Source organism: Daphnia pulex, chromosome 12 (genome assembly GCF_021134715.1).
Source record: "Daphnia pulex isolate KAP4 chromosome 12, ASM2113471v1".
Lineage (NCBI taxonomy): Eukaryota > Metazoa > Arthropoda > Branchiopoda > Diplostraca > Daphniidae > Daphnia > Daphnia pulex.
Window position 1 is genome coordinate 6,772,862 of NC_060028.1, and position 27,504 is coordinate 6,800,365.

At 39.2% G+C, this 27,504-nt stretch overlaps 3 protein-coding genes across 3 annotated transcripts; 1 reads left to right on the forward strand and 2 right to left on the reverse strand.

Moving 5' to 3' along the window:
- Positions 1-16,556: 16,556 nt before the first annotated feature.
- LOC124209976 (nucleolar and coiled-body phosphoprotein 1-like) lies at positions 16,557-18,361 on the reverse strand. The gene is made up of 4 exons (XM_046608227.1): positions 18,208-18,361; positions 17,675-18,108; positions 17,151-17,618; positions 16,557-16,994 (listed from the first exon to the last, which is right to left on the reverse strand). Exons 1-4 carry the CDS (start codon positions 18,359-18,361, stop codon positions 16,557-16,559), a joined length of 1,494 nt encoding a protein of 497 aa, XP_046464183.1.
- A 3,808-nt stretch (positions 18,362-22,169) lies between these two features.
- LOC124209873 lies at positions 22,170-22,977 on the reverse strand. The gene is made up of 2 exons (XM_046608104.1): positions 22,884-22,977; positions 22,170-22,771 (listed from the first exon to the last, which is right to left on the reverse strand). The coding sequence occupies exons 1-2, from the start codon at positions 22,899-22,901 to the stop codon at positions 22,205-22,207; spliced, it is 585 nt and encodes a 194-aa protein (XP_046464060.1). The 5' UTR covers positions 22,902-22,977; the 3' UTR covers positions 22,170-22,204.
- Positions 22,978-23,692: 715 nt separating this feature from the next.
- On the forward strand, positions 23,693-26,366 carry LOC124209977 (the record flags this gene model as incomplete). Its single annotated transcript, XM_046608228.1, has 5 exons — positions 23,693-23,833; positions 23,907-24,369; positions 25,173-25,338; positions 25,427-25,612; positions 25,840-26,366. Coding segments are annotated over 3 exons (657 nt in total), but the record flags the coding sequence as incomplete, so codon positions are not given.
- Between the last annotated feature and the right edge of the window lie 1,138 nt (positions 26,367-27,504).

Here is a 27,504-nt window from a genome sequence, read left to right on the forward strand (position 1 = left end):
CATAGTAACGTCCATTAATTCGATCTGTGGAAAATAAAAAAGATTCACACCATGGATGAGCGATGGGGAAGGAAATATCTAAAGTTCGTTAGCGTAAACATGAACATAGAGAGATTGCATAGGAATGCATGGTTGAGGTTTTAACGGGGATATTGGTTCTTGGTGCAGCAACCGTCTTTGAATAGAAAACTCTGTTTTAACGTTTTAACGAAGAGTTTAGCATAAACCCTTCTTGAACCTTCAATCGCAATCCACAAGAGAAAGCAAAGAAAAAACCTTATCAATCTGATGATGAAATTGGGAAAAAAGCAAACTTTCAATCCTTACTATCCTTTTCTATATCATATATCCTAAACCGGACGAGCTAATTTATGAACCGGGTGGGCCGGTAAACGTGTCTTAGATGACCTTGCAGAAGAGAAGTTTCTTGAATTTTTGGTCTCACTGCCAAACTATACGGTGTTTATAATAAAAAAACCTTTTATCTTATCTCAAATCTAAGTGTCGTTCACCGTCTCCAATATCTTTGCTGATTGAAAAGAAACGCAACTATTTAAGCGCAATACTAACTATTCTCTCAATCCAGACTACTCTTATGGCTCTAAGTATGGCACACCCAGAAGACAAAGTATATGCCGAAATGCTGATATCACGACGATTTCACTAGAGCAAATTAAGGTCCTCCATGTGCCCATCTCAATACAATCAATGCCCATCTCAATACAGTCAAGCCTGTGCCTGAAAAAAGAGAAGTTAATACCATGAGGGAAACAAGTATATCGTTACATAGACAACCACCGCTCATGGCGTCACGAGAATTCTGGCTGAGACCTTATAATGCACAAGCCAAACTATTCACAGTGCCTCACGTAAGTCATGCAACGACTCCAACAACCTTTTATTAACAAGAAGATTCAGTAAATAATCAACCATAACAGAAGACAAGATAACTTGTCCCAGTCATCAACACGTTAACCCTGAAACAGCAGAAATAAAAAGAATCCCAACTCCTTAGCACTTTAGCGATCTCAAAAACGAGAATCATTTCAGATCACTGATGCCATTTGAATATAAGACAGAATCACTGGGAGGAAATAACCCAAAGAAGATGAAAATGTACTCTCGAACCCTCAAACGCGACATTAACAACAACCTACCTGACAATCACTAGCTAATACAAAAGGTTGTTTTAAAATTTAGCAAACTTTCATGGAAAATACGCAAACACTCCTCGAAATTGATTTTTACTTCCTTTACCCATCTCAAGTTAGCTTAACGAAATTTTTAATAGGCTCGATTTACTCAAACGAAAAGCACAAGAAATCATGCTTTTTGTAGTTCTGGCATCTCAACTAAACAATTCTTTACAAATGACTCCTCAAAACAAAGCTTACTTTTAAAAGGATATATTTTTTGGGAACAAGAGAGAATGAAAATTGAAAAGAAACTTGAAAGAAGCGGAATGATTTTTTCTGACTTTCTAAAATGTGAAACCGACACAACTTACTTTCTAAATCCTTCTGTGCATGCCAGTAAAACTTTTGTCAAAGTAGAAATCCATAGTCGTTGAACAGCCTTGACATGGACCACTAGTTGCAAATGGATATTTCACGACACTCGTCGTGAGAACTAATTTACCTTCACTGTAACTTTTGCGGCAATTTCCAACATGATCTTTATCCCTAGACAAGCTCAAAACAAATTTCTGTATAACGACGATTAGTCTACGCAAAGTTTTATTTAACGATGTAAGTATTGCAAGGCAATACCCATACCTTCAAATTACGCTTGAAGTCTGACCAATAATACCGTGGTCAAGTTTTCTCACTAATTTACATTGGCAGTGACAAAAAGGCAAGTGAAATTTTAGGTTGAATTTAAAAATTGCCAACGACCTATCCAATGTAGAGCAACTGCGGACGAGTTTATTCTGTGGTGTTGCGGAGTAGCAGTTCCTCTATAAGAGATGTTGCGCCTTGAAAAAATATCGATGATAAGGGCAGACAGGCAATATTTTTTTGCAACTCAGAACAGAACTTTACATCCGACCTAATCTGCACTGGATTCCCTTTTGAGTCAATAAAAACCTGTGAGTGAAATAAAATTACTAGACAAAACAAATTAAAATAAAACGGAACGAAAATATCTTTCAACCATTAAAAAACTGTCTTTCTCTTTGAGTTGACTTAATTCTGTTGAATTTCATATCTTTTATCAGCCGGTGGAAGTCGTCTCTTTTCTCCTTCATCAGATTTTGCTTCTCCCGACACTCTTCTTCAACCCTTCAGGTACGCTGTGCTCCCCACAGAGTTGCAATTTTAGACAATTTTGAATGTAAAGTTAAGTTCTTGCTTTCTTCGGATGTCAGCAACAAATGTCGGGAATCGAAAACGACTTTGTGTAATTTTTTTCCCCATGTGAGAAATCGAAAACCAAAAATAAAGTTTGAAAAACACAGCTAGTACTACGGCCTCCATCGCAGTATCCAGACATTCCTGCTATTTCAATTTTAAAATTAGTTTTATTTTTACAAGAAAATAGAAATGATTTTACTGTTTTCTGTGGGCTTTGATGTTTCAGACCGTGCCAAATTTTCAACTTGTAGGGTTATATATTAAGACGGACGATTGGTTCTACGCATTAACTGCGTCTAAACCTTTCCGTTTGGACCTCCGGTTCTGGTCAAAGTAGTCCATAGTTGATGTGGCTGCTTGCTGGTACCTACCAGTTGAAAAAGGCATCTACACGATAACCATCTATATCATCCTTTGGTGAAACTTGAGTACCATGAAAAACTATAAATATTTCAAGACAACTAACCATTACCCTATCCACGCGCTGGAGGCTGTTGAAAAGGCATACTATGTCCAAAATGTTGATCATGAGGAGATGGTACATTACCATAGCTTGAAGGTGGTCCTTGTTGACATCGCCGCCATTTTTTGATTACGTGGACTTTGCTGTAAGGAGAATTGTTGTTAGTTGCATGACTACAGTTGACACACACAAACACTCCAAGATTACCATATCCCAACCACCAGAACCATAAATTGAATCTCCACTGCAACCACTATTCTACTGCTGTTGATTATAGCCTTGCATCAGGCTTGGAAATGGCCCTCGTGGTCCTCCCATCTGGGCCATGCCTGTTAGTGGCGGTACTTGGAAACGCTGACTAGCTGAATGAGGGGGACCATGAAATCCTTCATGCCCTCCTGGTAGTCTTCTCTGCATAAACAAAGAATGGATCCCATTGAAACACCTCCAACAAATTTTCTCATAAGTCTCATGCCCGTCAGTCCATTCATGGGTGCCTCTAGTCCAGATCTGCCAGCATAATGATGTTTTTAATAAGACATCGTTGGGCAAAGTCTCCATCATTGGCAAAGTTCTCCTCGTTCCCATTAGAGAAAAAATTAATACAATGAATCGTTGTTTGTGGACCCTGCAGAAAACCGGTCGATTAAACTAGTAAATAATCTTTATTTTTCTAGAGGGGGCGTCATGTGCATATGTATTTAGTAGTCTACTAAATACAAATTATCAACGTGGTGGTTCGTGACCAACAGAAACGGGTCCTGGAACACATAGGACCTCTGTAACAATTAAAATTGTTTGTGTGTTTTTTTCATCAATATCACTGTTGATATTTATTTTCAGGAATTCCAAACAACTCTCATGGATCATCCTGCGCCTCGATCAAAATGCGTCGGAGGTACGGAAGCTGTTAACTGTTAAAAGCAGAGGTAGTACTGTTCCTTTGGACGAGTGTGAATGAAATGAGTTTGTTCAGCTGTTGCAGATATAAACAGAGGAGGACTTCGAAGAAATGGAACGGAAGTTAGAAAAGGACCATTCATATTGATCTAAGCTGGTAAAAATTGTAGTTTTCCTTCATTTTTTTTCAGTTATAGTTATAATTGTGGCTCTTTCTTTTAGACTAACGAACTAAGATTGGTCGATGGAAAACGTTTGACCAAATGTCCTTTAAAGTAACGGACCATTTGTTGTCCATACGAATTGCTAATCAATTCACCTACTTGGGGCATAAAAAAACTGCCGCACTTTCCAAGACCTCCGCATCTGCAATTCCGTCAAAGGTACTTGTGTGTGTTGTATCAACACTCTTACACTTTCTCTTATCTCGTTTCTATTAGCATCTATCCGATCCAAGTTCCCGGATGCATATAATGAACAATTTTCAAAACGCGTAGAGAGATGGTTAACAGAGGCTAAGGATCCTAGGAAGAAAAAGAATAAGGTGGTGAGAGATGATATTGAATTATAAATGTTTGTCTTTTATCTGTTTTCAGTTTTTTTAAATTATTATTAATTGGTGTTGTTAATGCATTGAAATTGATGCCGAGAAATTGCAATCTAATTCGAATAAACAAGCAATTTTGCTATTTTTTTAATCAATTTGAATTTCTGCTTATTACAGTTTGAGTAAAATGTCGTAGATGTATATTAAATTCAGGAATTTAATATCGTAGGGATGTGCAGACGATATTGGCCAAAAACATCCTAGCGATATGAAGGTTTAGGTGAATGTTTATGTCGTTACCATATCGTATGACTGACACTCTCCCTATGTTTAATCTATATCATTGTGCTAGCTGGGAAGCAACTATGACATGACAAGGTATGTCAGTTGTGATTTGAGAATGACAATGAAATAAAAACATTTCTGGGATATTTCTTGTGAATACTATTTACGACGTGTTAAATGGAGCACTCTTTCTCAGTGTTCGACGTCTCTGATGTAATGTTATCATTTGCTGATGACTAGATCCCCTCTTTTCCCTAAATATCAGCAAATTGGAAAATTGTTTGTAAAATTTCCAACCCTAAAATTTTAAAAATAGTTTCTCTTTTACCATCTGAGGTACGTATTTCTCATGTTCAAATTATGCTATTTAGTGATGGTTATTTGCAGTCATAATAATCCCCTCCAGCAAACGTAATTCTGGAATACTTTCTCTCCAATTGTTACAATAGTCTTTGTTTAAAAGAGCAATGTCATTCCAAAGTGAATTACATTGACACTTGCTGACAAAGATTTCTTATAGACAAAGAAATGTCTTGGAAGGCAGCACTCCGAAAATTCAAAGTTTTCAATGGGGAAAAGGATGGTTTTTTATATCTCGAAACCGGTAAGTGAATTCTTTCAATCATTTTCAAATAATTGAAAATAAACTAATTCGATTTTAATTATTTAGAAACTGGTAATAGTGCAGTTAGCTGCGAAGAGTGGCACAGCCTTATTATACACGATCTGGCGACCAAATATAGGAATGCCAGAAAATCAAAAGTCATTCGCTGATATTGAAAGGGTGTTTAAGGGACAATCAAGGACACCACTTACTCCAGTCCAAAAATCCCCTGCCAAAGAAGATCCATTGCCATCTAATCCATCAGAGAGGGAGAAAAGAAATCAAAAGAAATCTGATGAAAAACTACCACTTCTGATAAAAAAGGATATCACGAAGAAAAAAATGGCCAGTAAAGAAGTAATTGATTTTTCCAAGCTCCCAATGCTTGACCTTATTTACTACAGTCCAGCTGATGGACAAAGACCGTAAAGCAAATAACATTTTGATTGCTACCATTTTTATATAATTTTTGTTTTGTTGCCAGAGCAAGAGTTTCACAGGAAGTTGAGGAAGAAGAAGACGCCGTTTCGCAATGCACCATGCCAGCAGTGCCGGAAGATCGCCCCAAGGGAGAAATACTAGACGATTGCATCATCTTCAGATTCACTAGCACTAGAGAATGTCCTTGTACGATGAGGTGCATTGCTAATGGGTTGAATTTGTTTTATTGAAGGCCCTGGCTCAATTACTTAATCAGTAGCTTGATTGTCTCTAGAAACCTCCTCAAAAATCATTAACATTACTTGATCTTGTGTTGAATTTTTTTTCTAAGTTTGAGGTTGTTGCTACGACATCTTCGTTTGATTTGGCAAATTTTGTGACCACATTCGACGAACGGGCAACCGACACCAAATTGGGGGGCTATTTTTGGCCTTGCCCTTCTCATCGTGCTAATTGATAGAAACTTAAATCGCAAATTACCACTTCTAGCTTCTAATCTAGGCTTAAACTAGAGAGTAGAGACAAGTGGAAACGAAATGTCGAAATGGGCAAATGGAAAATGGGAGTTTCACAGCGTTTCATTATCCTTACTGCCACCAATCGACAAAAAAAAACGATTCGTTTGACGCGCAATTTTTTGAAAAAAATTTCCGCGTTTTGGGGCAAGAAAAGTGAATTTTAGCATGTATTTCCATATTTGACCGCTAGATGGTGTTTCGGTGAAACTTGTTTTGGTTTTTCTGAAACTTTTTTGTTGTGATGGAACCGGCGTGCCATAATCATGAGACACTGATTTTTACACTGATGTTGAAAACGTATCGTTGGATACTCAATATGGCGTACTTTTCTTTCCTACATTTTTCTTCGTAAAAATGTTAATTGATGTTTGGATTCTTGGATGTTCTTGTATTAATTATTTTTGTGTGAATTAAAAGTGTTCTGTATTTGAAAAAAATTAACGTATTTTTAAAATAAAATACATTTATTTTAAAATAGTGGGGTTGGAAAATACAAGTTCTCGGGTTTTTCAAAAATACCAAATAAAATAAAATAAAATACCAAATAAAATACAGTATTTTAATATTCATTTGAAAAGTAAAAAATACCAAATAAAATAAAATAAAATACAAATACTTTTTTTTTCTACGACCTTCTTTTGTTTACTTAGTCAAGCTAGTGAAGCTACGCATAATATCTGGTGAATTTGTGAATAGTAGAATTTAAAAAAAGTAAAAGAAATTTTGTTATGATTTGTTGGGTGGTCCAGTCCAGTTCCGTTTATTAAATTAACTGATCAATGATTAATGGATTGATTTCAATGAGATTCAAGTCATTCAACAGGGTTACTGATGAACTTTGAATTATGTTTGAGAAAATTAGAAAAAATTACTTTTCAAACAAACTAGCTTTAGTTCGCATTCGCTTTGCCGTTAGAATATCACTGGCGGCAGTGTTTTATTGTCGGCTGCTAGTGAAATTCTTAAATACTGCACAGTAGGAAAAGGAACTAGAGTGTCGAGAATGGACATAATTTTTTTAAAATTGTCGACAGAGCTATAGAATACTGGTTGCGCCACTGCCATGTTAACTCCTCCTCTCGGAAATTTTCTCTGGGGCTGAAGCCAACTTTAGCAATCGATAGTGAAAATCGGAGCTAACATATCGATCTCGCTCCTTGCCACTCCTCCACTTTTCCCTCCATTCCTTACCTTACTTCCCCAAACACCCGCCGTGGCGCTTATAGCTAAGGAGCAGGGCAGGCAAGCAGGCTTCACTTCCAGAGAAAAAAAGCCATGGAAGGGCTCGCCATATGAGTGCCGGTACCAGTATTCTATAGCTCTGCCTATAACTTAAAACAGTTGTTAAAATACAGTTTTTTTTTTTACCTTTTATAGCCTAATTTTTTATACATGGGTTTTAGGGGGGGTCTTCGCGTTTACTACGTAATTAGGGGGGAGGGGGTATCCGATTTTACTCAGCTTACCACAATTGGAGGGGGGAGGGGGTACAAAAACACCCAAAAGCTACTACGTAATTTATGAACAGCCCCAGAGCATCTGGTTCTGTGTGTGAGTTATTTTTTTTTAATGATGAATATGATTATTTTCAGAGCAAAAACCAAGCCACGCTAATAACACAGTACACTCACTTCCATAAATAACGATACAGGGGAAAGCGCAAAACAACGCACCTATATTGGACACAGTGGTGTACAGCCTTTGTTGTTTGTTATCGAGAGGGAAGGGTTAAATTTTTTTCTTTGTAAGAAAGAAGAATTTTGGATAAAGCCAAAATAGGTGCGTTGTTTTGCGCTTTGGCCTGTATCGTTATTTATGGAAGTGAGTGTACAACTGATTGGGTTAGGACAGCTAGAAAGTTTATTTCTAAAGTTGTCGTTTATCAACAGATGTCCATGACCTAGTGGTTATGGGTCCGAACACATCTGCGGATGATGGTCGTGAGAAATTTGGGTTGGTGGTTTTAAAAACGCTGTGTGTAACGCTTGACCAAGTATAATATACAAGTGTTCTCCGTCTGGGTGCCCACAATCATGATATTCATGGGTATGCCATGTTTCTAATAAGCAATAATAAGGAATATTAGAATTAGACTAACACCGGCGAGACAGCCCCTATAGCCGTCTTATTATTTGCCTCTGACTAACAACTTGTAAGTGTTTTTCTTTTGTTTTTTCTTGTTATACACTAATGTTCCGTAATTCTAAGCATATCTGGTAGTAAAATGTATTGACAAATATTTAAAAAAATTTATTTTCTATAACTGATTACTGATTGAGATTAGGCTACTAAGCCAAAAATAACAACAATTTCTTCTATAGGATTGGTTAAAATCTGAGCGCACATAAAAGTTTTTTAAAATCCGTTTTAACCGCTTGAAGATTTTATTTCTACCGGCTGTTAGGATATTTTAAGGAATTACAAAATATTTTATTTATTTTGCGAATTGAAAAATTACACTCAAACCATAAGTCCATAAGTTACACAACTTCGTTGACTTGCGACTAAGACCGAGACTTTCAAGAGAAAGGCGGCCAATGGTCTGCTCCCTTTTTTTCGAGCTTGACCTAAGGTCGCATTTTGGTTAGCAGCTATTTTCAGCAGCTGAATTGCTGAATACTAAATCAGCTGGTCATTTTCAGCCATCATCCCCCTCCCTGAGAAAAGTTTAATAAAATAGATTTTTTTTTCAAAAATCAAAAAGGTACGTTTAACGATATTTCAAAAAAAATTATTATTTTTACTGGTAGAAGGCTTCGGAGTGGTTACTCGCGTGGTAAGCAAAATCTTTTGAACTTCAAACATGGCCCTAAAATACCCAAAATGTTGAGTTTCAGGGCTCCAAATCATTCTCCAGCCTTCAGCCAGAATCACCTCCACCTCCAGTATCTAATACTATAGTAGTTTGATTTTGACGGGTGTGTAATATTCAAAAACATTGGTGCACATTTCAGGATTCCGTCATGTGTCGACGATTGAATAAGCCGGTGGTGGTCATATTCTTTTTCGTCGAATTGCCTGATATACCTATAAATACAAAACAAGCCCTTTTCTTTAATACTACTACACGTATCCCAAGAACACCGCGTTTTTGCCTCGGGTTATCTATAAAAAATTGATAGTTACGCAATCTAGCTAATTCCCATGAAAGGTTCAAGAGGCAACTGTAACCGTGGAACTTTGTTGATATGGGCACTTGGGCGGCCGGGAAAAGAGAGAGACTCTATGGGATGGGCGGCAAACAGTTTTGGGCGCGATGACCAAATGAGAGCAGCGCAGCGTAGGCACCAGCAGCAACCGCGGTATTAACTGCTTCTTGATACCCGAGATGCCTCATTTTTATACAGTTTGAAACTGATATGTTTCTAGTCTCTATCTAGTCGACTGGCCGCTCACTCTAAACAGAGAAAAACACACAATTTTATCAGAATTTACCATCATTTTGTTGGATCTACGACCGACCTTCTTAGAGGATGAAACTCGAAATCATTCCGACTTCTGAAATGTTCAAGGACGCGTTAGAAATAGTTCTCAAGAACGAATTTCAGAACAAGAACCTGCTGCTAGTTTTGTGACTCGTCTTGGCCGCTAGAGCTCCCCTATGTTGAGCCCAAAGCTAGAAGCTAGACATCAGTCTCGTGACGACCAATAAGCTACGCTAAGGTAATCGTATTCTCTAGTGAAATACAATAAAGATTCCATGGTCGACCTCTACTCGTCCATTCAATCATAACATGGAGCAGTTGTCAGGAAACACGTACGTATTTCCTTGGTGTTTTTTCTCCCTTTCTGAACTCATCGGTAGCCCTGACTCGTGCGTATCGTTTGTTATGGTTTGTCGCCTACCACTCCCCTTTTGCGTGGTGTCTCCCATCACTCTGGCAGCGATCTTGTTACCGTATCTAGCGCACACGGCTTAGCCCCGCCATCTTACGTCGATGTTCCAATGATCAAAATTTATCTTGTGACTTGAGCAGATGCCGACTCCAGCCACTTATTCAACACTATGCGCGTCGTGGACAGCCTGTTGCGCTTCAACCGCTACTTTTTCTGCTCACGTGCGAGGTGTCGGCTCCGTGCTCCAAGCGGACCGAACGCAGGCTTCACGTTGAATCCGAAAAAATTCTTCTTTGCGCAGGAAAGCGTAGAACGTGTCGGCTACATCGTCCAACGCGGCGGCATTTTGCGCCAATCCCACCAAACTAAAAGCGATCGCCAATTGACCTTGGCCACAGGACATCATTGGGCTCTGCTCATTTTTGGGCTTGGTGCAACACCTCGCCGGTTTCTCCAGTTCCATAAGCGGAGCTTAATAATCTCCGCCGGATGCTACGCATGTCGAACCCCTTCATCTAGACCCCAGACTAAGAGAAAGCGTTCCAAAACCCCCAAAATATGCTCATCAGTCCCCCGGTTCTCACGCAGTTCGACCCGCAGTCGAAAATCATTCAACAAACGGACACTATTTAATCAAACAAGGAATGGCTACGCCCATCATTTGCATGCTCTGACATTGGCAGACTCTGGACATGGTGGACACTCCAAAGTACAACGACTCACAGAACGTTACACTCCGTTCATCTTCACCACAGCGATTGAGAATACCATAACAACATTATTTTTCCTGCTGAGCTCTGCTACCATTTCCATAATAACGGATTGAAAGTAATCCACGAAAACAGAACTTCCATCGGAAATTCGTGTAACTGGAAAGATGTAGAACTCAACGTAATGAATGATGTGATATTTTCCAGATAGTGATTTCATGGAAGAATACAGATTGATAGCTTATTGCGGCAGACCATCAATGTAATATTGATTGAGGTTTTTATTGAGATTTTGTTCTCAAAGTTTTTAAAGTTTGAGACAACGCTGTAACACCTAGAACATATGTGTTCAAAATGTTTGATGTACCATTGATGAATATTGAAGGGGATATATGTGTATGACGACGTGATTTCAAAAATTCTCATCATGTAATGATCGCTGACGTGCCTACACGAAAAAATAAATATTATAAAGTCAATATTTATTGATGGAATGCAAATAACAATTAGTGGAATTAATAAGTAAATGGAGAGGCAGTTTCGCCACCGTTTTCTCTTTCCTATTTTCCCACTTCAGAGACAGCAAAAGTTTTAGTTTTTTCCATAGTTTCCAGCTTGCATTTCAATTTGTATCGTCTGCTTTTTTAAGGTGAAATAGATCCTTGGAAGGGCACGCGAAAGCAATATTAGGGGAACCCCGTCATAGAAATTTGCCAGAAGACATCTCTCCAGCATCCTTGTCCAGCGCTTCACCGGAGATTGTAAGCAGATGAATTTATCATACACATTTTTTTTTTAAGTTTCAAGTCCATGATCGACAATCATCTTTAGAAATAGTGCCGAATCACAAGCCATCCTGAAATAATTAACATTGACAAATAATCAAAATCAAATTTTGTTACGAATTAGTTCAAATTATTATCAATTTGTTTGTAACATATGAGCGACAAGGAGCAAAGTATTCCGGTCGCCTGCACTCAAGACTTGATGGAATGGTAATACAAAACCGCGTCCCAAACGAACTTCTTTACTAAACAAAAGGTAAATTTTGCAACTAGAAATTCGATTTGTGAGATTTATACTTATTCCCAAGCAAGCTGCTGCACGGAAAGATAGCGGCCCGGAACGTTCTAGCAACTAATTACGAAATTGACTTGAACTACTTGATTACGCATTGGCTTGCTACTACACTTTTCGAGCTTGCTACTATACTATAGGAAAACGACCTTGTTTGAAAATTCATTTCTGACTTCTACAAGATCTTTTTCCCACAAGTATATTATGTGAAATACAAAGATTCCATGATTGACCTACCTACTCGTTCACTCGGTCATAACAGCTAGAGGCACGTACTCACAAAAAATGGAAATATTTTGCCCCTGATATGAGCGTTTAGAATTCTTAGTAGACTCTGGGGCCGTCCATAAATGACGTCACGCGTTTTTCCAGGTTTTTCAACTTCCCCCTCCCCTTCTGTCACGGACTGTCACAAAAAAGTGTCTCCTCCTATTAAAATGACGTCACAAATTGCTAAACCCCCTGAAATATTAGGCTATAATTAATTCAAGATAAAAGCATTTTATCTTGAATTTTGACACCCCTTCGTATCATTTGAGTAAAAAAAAATTATAGATCAGGAGATCATTTAAGTGAAAAAAATCGCAGAATTTTTTTCGATTTAATTTGTTTTTAAATTTTGCATTTGTGACATCACACTTTAGAGAATCTCCCCCTTCCCCTGCCATCACAGACCATCACAGAATCATGAACACCCTCCCCCCTCTGGCGCGTGACGTCATTTATGGATGGCCCTTGCTCTTGGTATTTAATTTTAATAACAAGTTCACACTAAGTACACTAAGTAACTATAGCCTTTTTATCTGAAAACTTAACGTAGGAATCATATCAATCATATTAATCATACCACAAATGCGAATATTTAATTGCGAACTGCATTCATCTTGTATTAGACCGTCGAAAGGGACACATTTAACCATCTCGAGTTCCATACGTCCACACAGCAAAGTAACAAAAATGGTGTTTCGCCAATCAAGTTAAATGAACTCGTGCATTTATTATTCACCTTTTTTTCTTGTGATTTTGACATGCCAATGGAGAAGAATGTTGTCATCCAAAAAAAATTGAAGAGAATTTCATTTCTTTATGGTAGACTAAACACACAACGTGTGATACACAACAATTATTCCTACTAAAGGTACATTATCAACTGCAAATAATTATGCTATGAAATAGATAGGATACGAACTGTTGTACTCAATACAAATATTTTTTTAGCAGCCAGCACGACTGATTTCATTTGTGTCGCTTGGTGTAGGCCTACTTTTCAAATATTTGACGTTGGGTTCAAACCGGGGGGAAATATTATGATACATCCATACTGTGCTGGGTGGGCGAATTGCTTGAATCAACAAGCGGAAGGATTTTTTGGGCTGATGAAGCAAATTTTAATTATTTTGATTGCTTTTGCATTCTGGAATGATTCATTCTCAATTTATAACGTTGAAATTTATTAAACATGACGCAGAGTTCCAGTTAAAGTTAATATAATGGCCGTATAATAGTAAATGTAGAGTAATACCGATGTAGTTCCTCACACAAAATTGACAAATTTGGTTATTGATGGACGCTTTCTAATAAAATAATATGATTTATGGTTTAGTATTATCGTCCTAATCCCCCTGCTTACTAATAACAATCGCCACTGCAATTTTTTTGGAAACAGGGATTGTAGATCAAAGCTTTCGTAATTATGGAAATTTAGTTACTGAAACTTGTTAATATGCCAGAATATAAAACTTAGGTTAATATACCTTTCAAATGAAGTAATCAAAATATGATATTTATATCTGCAAGCCAAAAATTCACTGTCACTTAACTAAAACTAACTAGCATTTTGGGAGATCACTGATCAGATTCGTCAGAACAATTCAACCATAGACAACGAACTGGACTATTGTTTTGTACCCCAGAAATGGTTTGTTGTTAGCAATTTTAAAATGCGACAAGACAGCCTATCTGGAAGAGCTGTCGGTCTATGTTAGAAGACTTAGGTTCGAATCTAATTTAGAAATTTTGGTTTTTTATTTCCGTTTTGCACTATTTTTTAATGCACAATTGATAGAAGACTCCTTAAAACCGTACAATCAATCATTTTCTAATGTTATATTAATTTTGTTGCCAAAAAAAAAGTTTAAGAAATTAAATTGCTTCCAATTCCGGGCGGGGGGTCTCTAGCTCTATAGCCTTCCGTACTCTACGCCTATGACCCTAGTCGCCAATGTTATTTTATGCAATTGGCTTGGGGGTGGGGGTTCGGTAGTGAAACAAAACTGCGTAATAAAGACGATATAAAGACAATTTTATTCTCGTTTGCTTAGGTTCCTGATCACAAATGCGAAACTACCATTGGGAACTGGATTCAACAAGCATTGGATCGAAGTAAGGGATTAATATAACCATCTTTAGTTGCATACACTCACACAGCGAAGTCACTTTAAGGGTGGAGATTTTACCAACTGACTTAAATGATCTCGCGTATTTATTTTCAACTTATTTTTCAACTTAAGTTTCAGTAGTTTTATATGTTTGATGAAGTTGAACATTTCCTGTAAATTTTGGAGTATTTTAAAATTCATCCTTAGTAAGGTGAAGTAACAGTCACACAATTATCCCATCTAATTGGGAACGAACACTGCTTGGATCAATCATTTTTAGGCTGTACCAATGTTACGACATATTTGTATTCATAATCAAAATAGGAAATTCACTCTCACTTAAAAGTGTAGCGATCGAGATCTGCTAAAGATGGAAAAATTCTTCAGCTTACAAATTTAGCGCTAGAAACAGGTTAATTGAATTAAACGCAACACTTTTTTTTTAAGTCCATGCAATTGATTACAACTCAGTCCACTATCAAGATATTTAAAATTCCGTTTTTTAAGTTGACAAAAAATGAAAAAAACTGTATGCACAATGCATATTTACACTAAAAAATCATTAGCAAATTGCAAGTAGGCCTAATTGTCGCGTTGTTGTAGCATACGCGTTCCTTTCCTCAAGAAAAAAATCATCTTTCTAGCCCATTGATAGCTAACTCTAAAACTAATCTAATTTATGGCTCTTTGACTACCTTTCTAAGAAAGCTTAATTTTCTTCTAAATTGTCTCGTTTGGCTTTATTTCCTCATCGCAGTTGAAAATTGAGATTCATTTTAGCGGGCTATTTTCGTCTAAAAATGATGTAATGATATTCATTGAAATTTTGAGTCGGAGATGTGAGAATACGGCATCGGAGCTATTTCGAATAAGGTGACAAGTATAAATTGGTCGCTCCTCACGAATAAAATTAGATTGATATTTCATTATCCCAAATGAAGAACATTTCATTAGCACGATTCTTTGCTCCATACCCTATGGAGTATTTTTTATAGAAATGATTGGATAAAGAAAAGGATATGCCAGTGCCAAAATGTTTTAGTTTAAGTACGGACTTGATGGGCATTAACACTCAGAATATCAACTAAGCACCTAAAAAGACAACGGTGGTAAACTAAAACGAACTAAGGATTAGTTTACCCCAATGCGAGCAGCGAAACCATTGCCAATCCCGTGATTTATCACTCGACAATTGTATAAGTGAGACAGTTCTTTAGTCACATGATAAATTAAGTGAAATTTTACATCAACATAATCATCAATATATATGTTATCTTGCCAAATTCATTTCCCGTTGCCAAAGCAGATGGAAAACTTTTCTTTCTATCAAAAACTGAAAAATGCTGTTTATGTCAGACAAAATAGATGTTTGGCTTTAGTTCCCCATTGCAGTTGAGATTTATTTTAACGAACTATGTACGTCTACGCATGATGTAATGATATACATTGGGATTTTAATTGGGAGAGGTGAGCATACAGCTACGGAGCCGTTTCAAGTAAGGTGTTGAGACTTGCGTATTTTTGTCGCTACTCATGATTGATATTGAACTTAAATTTCACAAAAATATGAAATAAACTTGAATTTAGATTCTCTTCACTTCTTCATCGACTTAAATAAATTTGCTTGTGGTTTAAATTAGTTTCAAATCGTCTGTTGATTCAGCAACTGTACTCATGACACGACATTTTTCAACCTGTAACAGGGTGAATGCGCTTAGAAAATAAACGAAGGACCCAGATAGGGAACAATGTATGACTAGTGTACGGCATAATCGTTTCCCGACCACCTCATGATTTCTCGCTCGAAAGTTTAGTAAGCAAGACAGTTCTTTGATCGAATACTTAAATAAGAGAACATTAATCTATTTTATTATCGTTTCAAATATATTTTCTGTCAAAGCATCCTTGACCGTGACCGTAATGAACTTGGGCAGCGTAATTTTCAAAAAAAAATTATTATACATGTGGCCTTTCCATTGACAGCCTGTAAAACCTTAATTATACTAGTGTTTCTAAACATATTTTGCTACACACAGGGGCTCCACAGTATAAAGCATCGGCTTTTCTATCCACTGTAAAATGAAGCTCATTTATTGAAAATTAAATCCCGCATGGTAACAGATCAGTACGTCAAAGGAACTTCAACAAACAATTGTTTGAATCTACAAGTGTCTAGAGAAACTAGCATAGATACTTTCCTTCCCTGCGTCAATGCATATTAACTGAATAAGTCAAAAACTGTTTCGCGGAAAGATTTTTATACCATTATTATTATTATTATTATTTATTTTTATTTCAGGTGTCCATCAAGCCAGTGTGGTGGCGATTGTTACTCACAACATTTGGGAGAAACGGGTGACATAGAAGTCTACCAGTTCTACCCAAATCCACATCGTTGTCGTAATTGCTGCAGACTATGCGAAACTCAAAAGTTCTGTCAAATTAAGATGCAAATTTGTTTGTATCCTCGGCCTCTTCAGCGACTCCATCCATGCCGTTGGCTGCTGCCTTCTTCCTTCCGCCACGTTTCTTGGAAGCGGGCTGATCAAGTGACTCTGAAGATTCATCTGCATAAGTCTTGACCACTTGGGTTCTTGAAGACTTCCTAACACCTTCCGTTTCGAGCGGTGCTCCTTTTGGTTTCTTGGTTGGACTCGCCTCTGATTCATCCGGAGTAGCAACAGCAGCTTTTCCTCTTTTGGTAGTTTTCTGGGGCTTTTCCGCTGCTTCCGGAACGGCAGCAACTTTTTCCTCAGCCTGTTTCTTCGCCGCAGGTCCTTTCTTTCCTTTGGCTTTAGTCTCTTTAACCTCTTCAACTGCCTCGGCTTCTTCATCCGCAGCCACCTTGGCCAGTGGGGTTGCCTTCTTTCTGCGACCTCTCTTGGCTGGAACAGCTTTCGAAGTTTCCGGCGATTCCACCACAGTTTTAACAGGAGCAGCTGGTTCTTCTGGAACTGCAGGTTTCTCTTCTTCTTCTTCAACATGTTTCTTGGCAGCAGCAGCTCCTTTCTTTCCCTTCGCTTTAGCCTCCTTCACCTCTTCAACTGCTTCCTCCTCGGCGTCAACCTTGGACGCAGCCGGTTCTTCTGGGACTGCAGGTTTCTCTTCTTCTTCAACATGTTTCTTGGCAGCAGCGGCACCTTTCTTTCCTTTGGGTTTAGTCTCCTTTACCTCTTCAACTGCTTCCTCCTCGGCGTCAGCTTTGGACGCAGCTGGAGCGGCTGCCTTCTTCCCACGACCTCTTTTGGCTGGAACAACTTCTACAGCTTCGGTCGTTTCTTCGACAGGAGCTTCAGCTTGCGCCTTGGCCTGTGGTCCTCTGCCTCGCTTTTCTTTAGTTTCAGCTACAGGAGATGCGGGAAGAGGAGATTCAGTCTCGTCATTAGGTAGCGGCTCCTCACTGGCCTTGGCAGCTTTTTTGGCTCCGTCTTTCGATGAAGCTTGTCTGCCTCGGCCCCGTTTCTCTTTAGTGTCTGGTTCGTTTGTGACTAGATTTTCTGATTCCTTTGGTTCTGGGACTTCTTCGACTGTGGCCTTTACTTTTCCACGTCCTTTCTTGCCTTCGGAGCTGGAGAAACTTCAGTTGCTGCAGCAACGACTGGCGGAGCTTGGACTTCGGGTTGATCAGTAACCACCTCTGTGACGGTTGGAGGCGCTGTATCGAGCACTTGGTTACCCCTTTTCCCTCGCCCTTTCTTCTCCACAACTTCTGGTTCAACAACCTGAGTAGTTTCAGATTCCGCTTCAGTTGGTTTAGTTTTCATTTTGGATTTAGGCCCTGTTTTAGATTTTGGTCCAGGCTTTGATTTAGGCTCTGCAACCACCTTGAACACCCACACCTGAACGTCCTTTTCTTGTGCAGTTTCCTCAACTGGTTCAGGATTAACTTTGGGTGATGAACTCATTTCTTCAGATTTTGCTACTGGTGGTTGAGCTTTCTTTCCACGTCCTCTTTTCTCCTTGGTTTCAGCAACTGGAGCTGGAGCTGCAGCTTCTACTCCATTCAGATGATTTTCTTCGACAACTTTTTTTTTGCCAGGCTTCTTTCCTCTTCCCTTTTTCCCCTTTGCAACGACAGTGTCAATGACATCACCATTAGTTTCAACTGTTTCTGGCGTCTTCTTCTCCACAGGAGCAGTTTTTACATCATCCTCAACTTCTGGAGAGGTTTTTCCTTTGTTAACTTTTTGAGATTTTCCAGCATTCTTCTTGGGGAGGGCGAAAGTATTGTGAAGTCCAGGCAACATTTCTGTTGGGGCCACTTTTTCAGTTTCTAATTTGTTTGTTTCCCCTAATACCTAGTACTCGTCCACTACGTACTAGTCCACAAGTCATTGATATAGGGAATTCTGATTCAGGGCGTAAGGGACGACGTGCTGGTAGATGGAATGCACAAGGTTGCAAAAATTAAATTTATTGATTAATCAATTCCTAACATATTTTCTTTATTAGATACTGCTCGCTTCTTTCTTGCACTTCAAATGCATTTTGATTTCATAGCGCAGCATTTTCCCGGCCGTGAGCGAAATGAAATAAAAAGAAAATTTAAAGTAGAAGAAAAAAAGAATCCGCAATATGTTGACAAAATGTTGAGAGAAAGGAAAGCATTCGACGCAACCCAGTTGGGTTACGTGAAAGAGACGAAAGGAGAAGGAGGCTAAGGAGAAGCAATGGCTAACGACTCCATTCAGATGATTTTCTTCGACAACTTCTTTTTTGCCAGGCTTCTTTCCTCTTCCCTTTTTCCCCTTTGCAACTACAGTGTCAATGACATCACCATTAGTTTCAACTGTTTCTGGCGTCTTCTTCTCCACAGGAGCAGTTTTTACATCATCCTCAACTTCTGGAGAGGTTTTTCCTTTGTTAACTTTTTGAGATTTTCCAGCATTCTTCTTGGGGAGGGCGAAAGTATTGTGAAGTCCAGGCAACATTTCTGTTGGGGCCACTTTTTCAGTTTCTAATTTGTTTGTTTCCCCTAATACCTAGTACTCGTCCACTACGTACTAGTCCACAAGTCATTGATATAGGGAATTCTGATTCAGGGCGTAAGGGACGACGTGCTGGTAGATGGAATGCACAAGGTTGCAAAAATTAAATTTATTGATTAATCAATTCCTAACATATTTTCTTTATTAGATACTGCTCGCTTCTTTCTTGCACTTCAAATGCATTTTGATTTCATAGCGCAGCATTTTCCCGGCCGTGAGCGAAATGAAATAAAAAGAAAATTTAAAGTAGAAGAAAAAAAGAATCCGCAATATGTTGACAAAATGTTGAGAGAAAGGAAAGCATTCGACGCAACCCAGTTGGGTTACGTGAAAGAGACGAAAGGAGAAGGAGGCTAAGGAGAAGCAATGGCTAACGACTCCATTCAGATGATTTTCTTCGACAACTTCTTTTTTGCCAGGCTTCTTTCCTCTTCCCTTTTTCCCCTTTGCAACGACAGTGTCAATGACATCACCATTAGTTTCAACTGTTTCTGGCGTCTTCTTCTCCACAGGAGCAGTTTTTACATCATCCTCAACTTCTGGAGAGGTTTTTCCTTTGTTAACTTTTTGAGATTTTCCAGCATTCTTCTTGGGGAGGGCGAAAGTATTGTGAAGTCCAGGCAACATTTCTGTTGGGGCCACTTTTTCAGTTTCTAATTTGTTTGTTTCCCCTAATACCTAGTACTCGTCCACTACGTACTAGTCCACAAGTCATTGATATAGGGAATTCTGATTCAGGGCGTAAGGGACGACGTGCTGGTAGATGGAATGCACAAGGTTGCAAAAATTAAATTTATTGATTAATCAATTCCTAACATATTTTCTTTATTAGATACTGCTCGCTTCTTTCTTGCACTTCAAATGCATTTTGATTTCATAGCGCAGCATTTTCCCGGCCGTGAGCGAAATGAAATAAAAAGAAAATTTAAAGTAGAAGAAAAAAAGAATCCGCAATATGTTGACAAAATGTTGAGAGAAAGGAAAGCATTCGACGCAACCCAGTTGGGTTACGTGAAATTGACGAAAGGAGAAGGAGGCTTAGGAGAAGCAATGGCTAACGACATGGCAGAATAAACGATCAAAAATTCAAAACCGAAACCGCAAGTTAAATTGATAACAAAAACAATACAATTATCAACGACGACCTAAGACAACCTTCCTCACGTGCGTCTCGAGGCCTAATGGTCGAGTCTATTGCACCGTCGGGCTGACGGTGCTCGAATGGAGTTTTGCGCTATCGCACCGTCAGGCCGCTAGGGGTGCTCTGACGGCTGACGGTTGGGGGTACCCCTCTAGTCTCTACATCTGACGGCTGGAGCTACCCAGCTACCCTACCCTTTTCTGACGACTGGGTGTTGTACGGACCCTTTCCCCCTTTCCTGAACCGTCAGGCCGCTAGAGGCGCTGTGAAGGCTGACGGTTGGGGGTGCCCTCTCTACGGCTGGGTATACCCTACCCCTTTCTGACGGCTGGAATAACCCTTCCCCTTTCTGACGGCTGGGTGTACCGTACCGTGTACCAGAACCGCCAGGCCGCTAGAGGCGCTGTGACATTTAATCGGGGATCTATTACCTTATTCATAATTTTTTTTTAATATTTGCATTGTACAATTTCAGTCTGCACAGAATGTGGTTAAAGTTGGAGTGTAGAAATGAAAATCTTTCAGTAAGGTCGAGGGAAGAATATAGTGTGGGTGTTTGGGCAAATCGTACTTTAAAAATTTATATGCTTAATGAAACTTTAATTACTTTACTTTCTATCATTTACACACGAGGACCTCACAGTGTAAGTACTTTGCTCAGCGTTAAAGGTAATAAAAAAATAATTGGTTCTAATCGTAAGTATTGAACAGGAGTTATGTAAATTTAAGTACGTTAAATTAAATTTTATGATGAGTATGTTGCTGAGAGTACTTATTGTGTAAACATATTCAATTTCATTTTATTTTTTCTAAAAATTACGTAACGCTGAGCAAAGTACTTCTGGATAGGTAACTGGAACATACAAATATTAGTTTAAAAAAACAACATTTTGAATAAGGTATCCCCGATTAAATGTCACAGCGCCTCTAGCGGCCTGACGGTTCTGGAAAGGTGGGTACACCCAGCCGTCAGAAAGAGGGAGGGCACACCCAGCCGTCAGATAGGGGGAGGGCACACCCGGCCGTCACAGCGCCCCTAACGGCCTGACGGTTCTGGAAAGGGGGGATAGGGTCCGTATACCCAGCCGTCAGATGTAGAGACTAGAGAGGGGTACCCCCAACCGTCAGAGCGCCTCTAGCGGCCTGACGGTGCAATAGCGCAAAACCCCATTCGAGCACCGTCAGCCTGACGGTGCAATAGAATTTTCGCCATCACTAGTCTATACTGAAACTTGAGATTAACAACTAAATTTGTCATCTCATTAAAGATTATCCCGAAAGAAATGGAGATACATAGACTCAAAACAACAGTGAAAAGGAATGTCCCAGATATTTACACCCCTGATATCTCTACGCCATCAAAACGAAACATTTATCAGCATTCACTTATAGGCTACTGGAGTAAATATATATATTTTACTTGGAATTCTCATTATAAGTGAAACATATTGATCCTTTTTTCGTTGCCTTTTTAGGAACAATGTTGTTGATATTTTCCTACAACTGCATCTGAATTTGAAAGAAGTTCTCCACGAGGACGACCGTTCGACCGAAAAGTTATCGTCGAAGATTATGCACAAAGGTATGAACATTTCTATTTAATCGAGTTGCATCACCCCTGTTTTGTTTTTTTAAAAGAGTGGTAGTGCACACGTTACATGCGAAACGAGAATCTCTTCTCATTGTAAGACGATTCTGATAATTACGACAATTCATGCAATCGTCGAATATTATGAAAAAAATAACCTATGTTAAGGCTTTATGTAATTTCGATTCAAATCTTTACCATAGAACCTTATTGATCACTTGACATGTCTTACGTCTGAACTGTTAGGGCCTTTGCATTTTATCTACAAACCCCCTTTTAAAAAAGTGATTTGGAGTCAAAATTATATAGCAAAAATCCATATTATGTATTGTGTCATAAAGTCATAATTTTATTTAAAGTCATAATTTAAACTTTAAAGGTGAAAAGCTCCAACAACGCATCCGCACGATCCTGGCAACTTGAATTTTTCAATGGCGAAAGGGAAGGTGTAGTCTTGTGGGTTGTAGACCAAGAAGCGATGGAAAAAAATTTTCTGAATGCATTTGGACTCGTAGCAGGACGGGACCAAGGGGCAGGTGGTGCCCACAACTACGTCGCATTCTTCAATTCGAGCAGTTTGCGTGTACTTGATGCCGTAAGACTCGGCGCCGTTGACAATGGTGCGCCGCTTGCCGTCGACGTTGATGGCCCGGAAAGGACGGACGTAATAGGCGGAACTCGGGCAAAGGTAAACCTCGTCGTTCAACTTGGCCAGTTTGTCCTTGTAGAAAGCCACGCCGGCCTGGTAGTGTTGGTCCAGGGCTTGTTGCACTTCATGTTGGGGATATTCTGAGTCTTCCAGGCACCAGGACTTGGTAGTGTTTTTGGCGCAGTGCGGAATCTCGACGTACTTTGGCTGGGCACCGTAGGGAGGAGGAGCTTTGTAGTGGCTGGGCTCAGGATCGGAGAAAACGCCAATCACCATCAGCAAAGCAATAATCTGGGTTTTAAAAAAATATTTATCATTCGTAGGCGTTATTTTTCAGAAAACATTAACACCCGAATAATATTTCTCGATTAAAAACAATCAGAAACAAAACCAAACAACTTACAGTCAATTTGATGGACATTCTGTTAGCCAGTGTTAAATATTTTATTTGTTTCAGTTGTCTGCTCAGAACACGACTGATTAAAAAAACAACCAGGCGAGCTTTTTTACCTATTGTGTCTTCACTGCTGCGTATGTTGCAACCTTTCCGTTCTGATTGGCTGACCATCTCTATTTAAGCACCATAGGTAGAAATGAGGTGAACCGCATTTTACCTAAACCAATTTAAATGTTCCGTTATGCAATGCTGATGTAGTAATTCAAATTATTTAGTGTGGTAATAACTGACACGAAATCAACTAGGTTGTAGAGTTGTTGTGGTAATTGAGGTGCTTTCAATGACAATTGCAGCTTCCATTGGAAATATAATGGAAAGTGAGTTCGTTCATCAGGTGAGAATAGGTTTACCACGAGTGAAACTGCAATTAAGTAAACTCGACAGTGTGAATGGAGGGCATTTTTCACTGAATTGCTGGAGACGTATAAAACCCTCGTCCTTTGGCTAATCTGCATCAGTTTACAACTGACAATCAAAAGTACAGCTTGTTAATTCACACAGTTGCATTCAGGAAAAGCATAATCAAAATGAAGACTGCTATAGTAAGATATAACATAATCGCAAACAGAAATAATAGTAATTATTTTCATTTGCGATTAATTTATTCTACAATCGAATGGCGGAATGTTGTTCAATCTCTTTAACGTCATCCTAATTTCACAATTTTTTAACATTTACAGTTATGCATCAGTGCCATCTTGCTTGCTGGAGTGTTTGCCGATCCAGAGGTAGGCCTAGCTGCTGAGCCCTAACAATATCCCAAACAAGCTTATCCAGCAGCTCATGGTCAGAAGTACAACAATTACTGCAACCCGCGAAAGGCACCAACCTGCGCCAAAACCGGCACTGAAATTTTTTGTCTGAAAGACACCGAATATCCGGCGAAAGAAGTCAAGGTAAGTTTAGTTCTCACTTTAATTCACTTCTCAAACTGTTTTATTTACTTTTGCCTTATTGATTTCGATTCAGTACGCCATCGATTACGACCCGTTGGTGCTCAAGAAATACGCCGATGTTTCCGATCAGTCGGCCGATAATTTGGTCGATGGACTGACCTCTTTGGCTGAGGCGCACTTCTACTACTCCAACTACAAAGGGAAATTCTTCGAGAAGGGCCACTGGTCTGGTGACGAGGGATACATCTGCCCTAGCGACGTCGTTTATGCTCGCCCACTCCGAGCAGTGAATGTCGATGGAGAATGGCGGATTATCGTCCAAGAAAACGCCTGGCCTGGATACACCCAGACTCAACGCGTCGAAACTTGTTTGTTCCCCGGTGCATCTTGTCGCACCCTGGCTCCTTGTTTCGGCAGCAAATGTCTGCAAACATATGTTTACCAGCGGATGCTTTCCTTCGATCCTTGTGATCCTCAGAAGGGAATCTTCATCGACATCTACAAGTTGCCATCGGCCTGCTCTTGCCACATTCCCGGTAAACTTCACTGACTAATTAACCTTTCCGAATTAAATTCCAACGTGAAATGTATTTAATTCTAAACTATCATGTGGATGATAACTTAAATAACTCTTTTCCTAAAACAACAAATCTTGAAGAATCTATCTAATCTATTTGAAATTCTGCTTTTGTATTTCACTTGGTTGAAATTGTGAGATCTGAAGAATATTACCAAATCATACCGAGACATTTCAGAATAAAAATGGATAGGATTGGGCTTCCACTAAAGAAAACTTTTTAAATATTTTGTAGTTGAAATTGAATTGAAAGAAATAATTTGCCTATTGTTAGAGGAATTCCAATCTTCAGCCTATATTTGGTATCAACACTGACGACAGTTCCAAATCAGGCAACAAGATGTCACTTGAAGGACTCTCACTCAAGAAGGAACGACAACTGAGTCGTGAGATCCAGTGGTTTTTGTGGATGTCTGACACTGTGGTATCGTCGGTTGGTAGCCTAGTTTTCGCCAATGTGTTCCAGGGTTAAATGGAGAAAAAATAATTTAGTTCATCGAGATTGTTTTTTCACTCAATTGTTGACCCACCTGCGTAATAACGGATACAATTTAAAAGAAAAAACTAATGACGCGGTCGAAATATCTGGGGAGGAAAGAGAAGAAGGTTGAGACTTTATTAGCGATTATTCACGCATCTTCAGTGCGCTGCCACAGGCCACAGTCCGTTTGGAAGCAATTGTATATACGACGTGAATATAATTATTGAACTTCTTCTTCTTTTTTTCTGTTTTTTTTTTTTTTTTTTTTAATAACCGCGTAGAGTTGCCACGCTACGAAACCTGGCTTCATCAACGTCCACCTAGTGCCAAGTAAATTACAATATGACACAATTTATTATCCTTAGCTCGCACCGGAATTCACAAAGCTGGCGTCCAGTACATCCTGGACAGCGTCATCCAAGAATTACAGGCCAATCCCGAACGCAGGTATCTCAAATCACAAAATTCTGTCATTTTCTGATTTTTGCTTTTCGTTCTGATCGTTTGTTCATTACAATTCAAAAAAACGAATCAGATTCATCTACGTGGAAATGGCTTTCTTCTGGCAGTGGTGGGAGGAGTAGGATGAATCGACGTTGGACGTTGTGCGTGATTTGGTCAGCCAAGGGCGTTTCGAGTTCATCAACGGCGGCTGGTGCATGAACGACGAAGCTACAACTCATTACGTCGACATTATCGATCAAATGTCTCTAGGCCTCAGGTTCGTTCGTTCGCCCGTCTCCCAGACGGCAGACACTCACCACACCAAACCTTTGCCTTTTTTATTTTAATGGCCCAGCACCAATCCATTCCGATCTTTAATTGTATTTCTCTTTAAAAAAAACAAAAAAAAAACATTCTTCTTCTGATCGTTTACAGCCTTTTGAACGACACGTTCACAGCTAACCCGTTCCTTTTTTCTTTTTTTTTTTTTTTTTATTTCACCAGCATCCCTCTTATGTGTGTGTCCGTCCTTCTTCCTCTACTTGCGCGGGCGCAGCAGTGGGAAATTTCACCCTCCAACCCATGGAAAGAAGAAAAGTTGTTCATAATTCGATTACGAGCACACATAGACGAGAGAGAAAAGAGAACCCCATTCGAACTTCCCGGCTCCCGACTATTCTCTTTTATATCATTCTCCCTTCCGATAGCAACTTAATGTACCCCCAGCGCTATACTACTCTCGTATAGAGCTCATTTTTATTTTACTACTCTCTCTCTCTGCGTAATATTTTCGTCCCCATCATTTCATATGTGTGCAGCATGAAACTCGTCCCCCCCATCTCGATTTTTGATTCTCTATACTCGGAAATTTATCCAATGGCCCGTCATGTAACGCCATGGCGTCACTCCGATGATTCAACTCTTTGTCTAAGTCTTTCCTGTGATACAGCGCGCATGGAGTACTATAGTTTCGTCCTGTTGTAATAAAGGGACCAATAAATATAAGTGTATAGTGAACTTTACAAAATTTTGTTTTTGATGATTCCTGGACATTTGGATTATTTGAGCGTTCAACTTTTTTCTTTTTTTTTAAAATTCTGAATTGATAATTAGCCAAGTCATTCGGTTGATTTCAATCTTTTAAAACTAAAAAAAGAACATGATAGGAATGTAAGTCCATTTATAATTCCCACGTACGCCCACGTAGAATTTCGATCCTCTGCATCGCATATCCGTCCACTTGTCTCGGTCTGAAAAATTGTGTATAGTAGGCTATCTCGATAACGATTCGAGTGGCGACGCCATGTGTATATAAAAGAAGAGGAGAAGAAGCCAATGGCTAATTAGGGCGAGCAAAACTCACGTCGCTTTTTTTTTGTCTCTGTTAGTTATAACTCGACCTAAGAACAAGAGTCGACACAGGGTTGCGTGACCCCATCACGCAACTGTTGAAAGAAACCAAAAAGAAGAGAAGAGAAGCAGTTCCCGGTAAAAAAGGTGTAAATTGGCATATCCCGTCAAGTCGCTGCTCGATAGGCTACTCGGTTCTTCTGACGCACAAGTACATTTTTTTCGACACAGCCATATCCCGAAGCTTATTGTGTGTGTGTCTTATATATTTGACTATATCATCCGCGCTACACATGTGTACATTATAAGCATTGCAAGTAGTATATGACTCTCTGATGGCTGATGTTTTGAAATTGGTCGAGTGCTCCAAACACCGGGATCGAAATCTTACGCACACTCCACGCAAAGTCTTAGATTCTCGAGTGTCTCCGCTCGGTTTTTTGTTGTTTCTTTACTTCCCATCGGTCTCAATTTGCCCGTTAATTTTCAACCTGCCAAACCGAATCTTGCCAGAGTGAGCAATTTTTTTTTGTTAATATTTATTGATTATTCATTTAAAGTTGTGAGCAATTTTTTGTTGGCAATTGACTGGAATCACGCCAGTGCTATAACCACTTCACCGTTTATTGTCTATGTATTATTTTATTTTCCGATAGAAATGGTTATTTGTGCGTCATGTCGTGTTTTAGCGTGAAAATTTTTTAATCACGATATTTCGTTATTTCGTCCGTACCGAGCCTTTGCTACACATTCCCATTCCCATTCCTATACACGGAAATGATCACGATAAACGACGGTGTCGAGAAGTAAGCTTAAAAC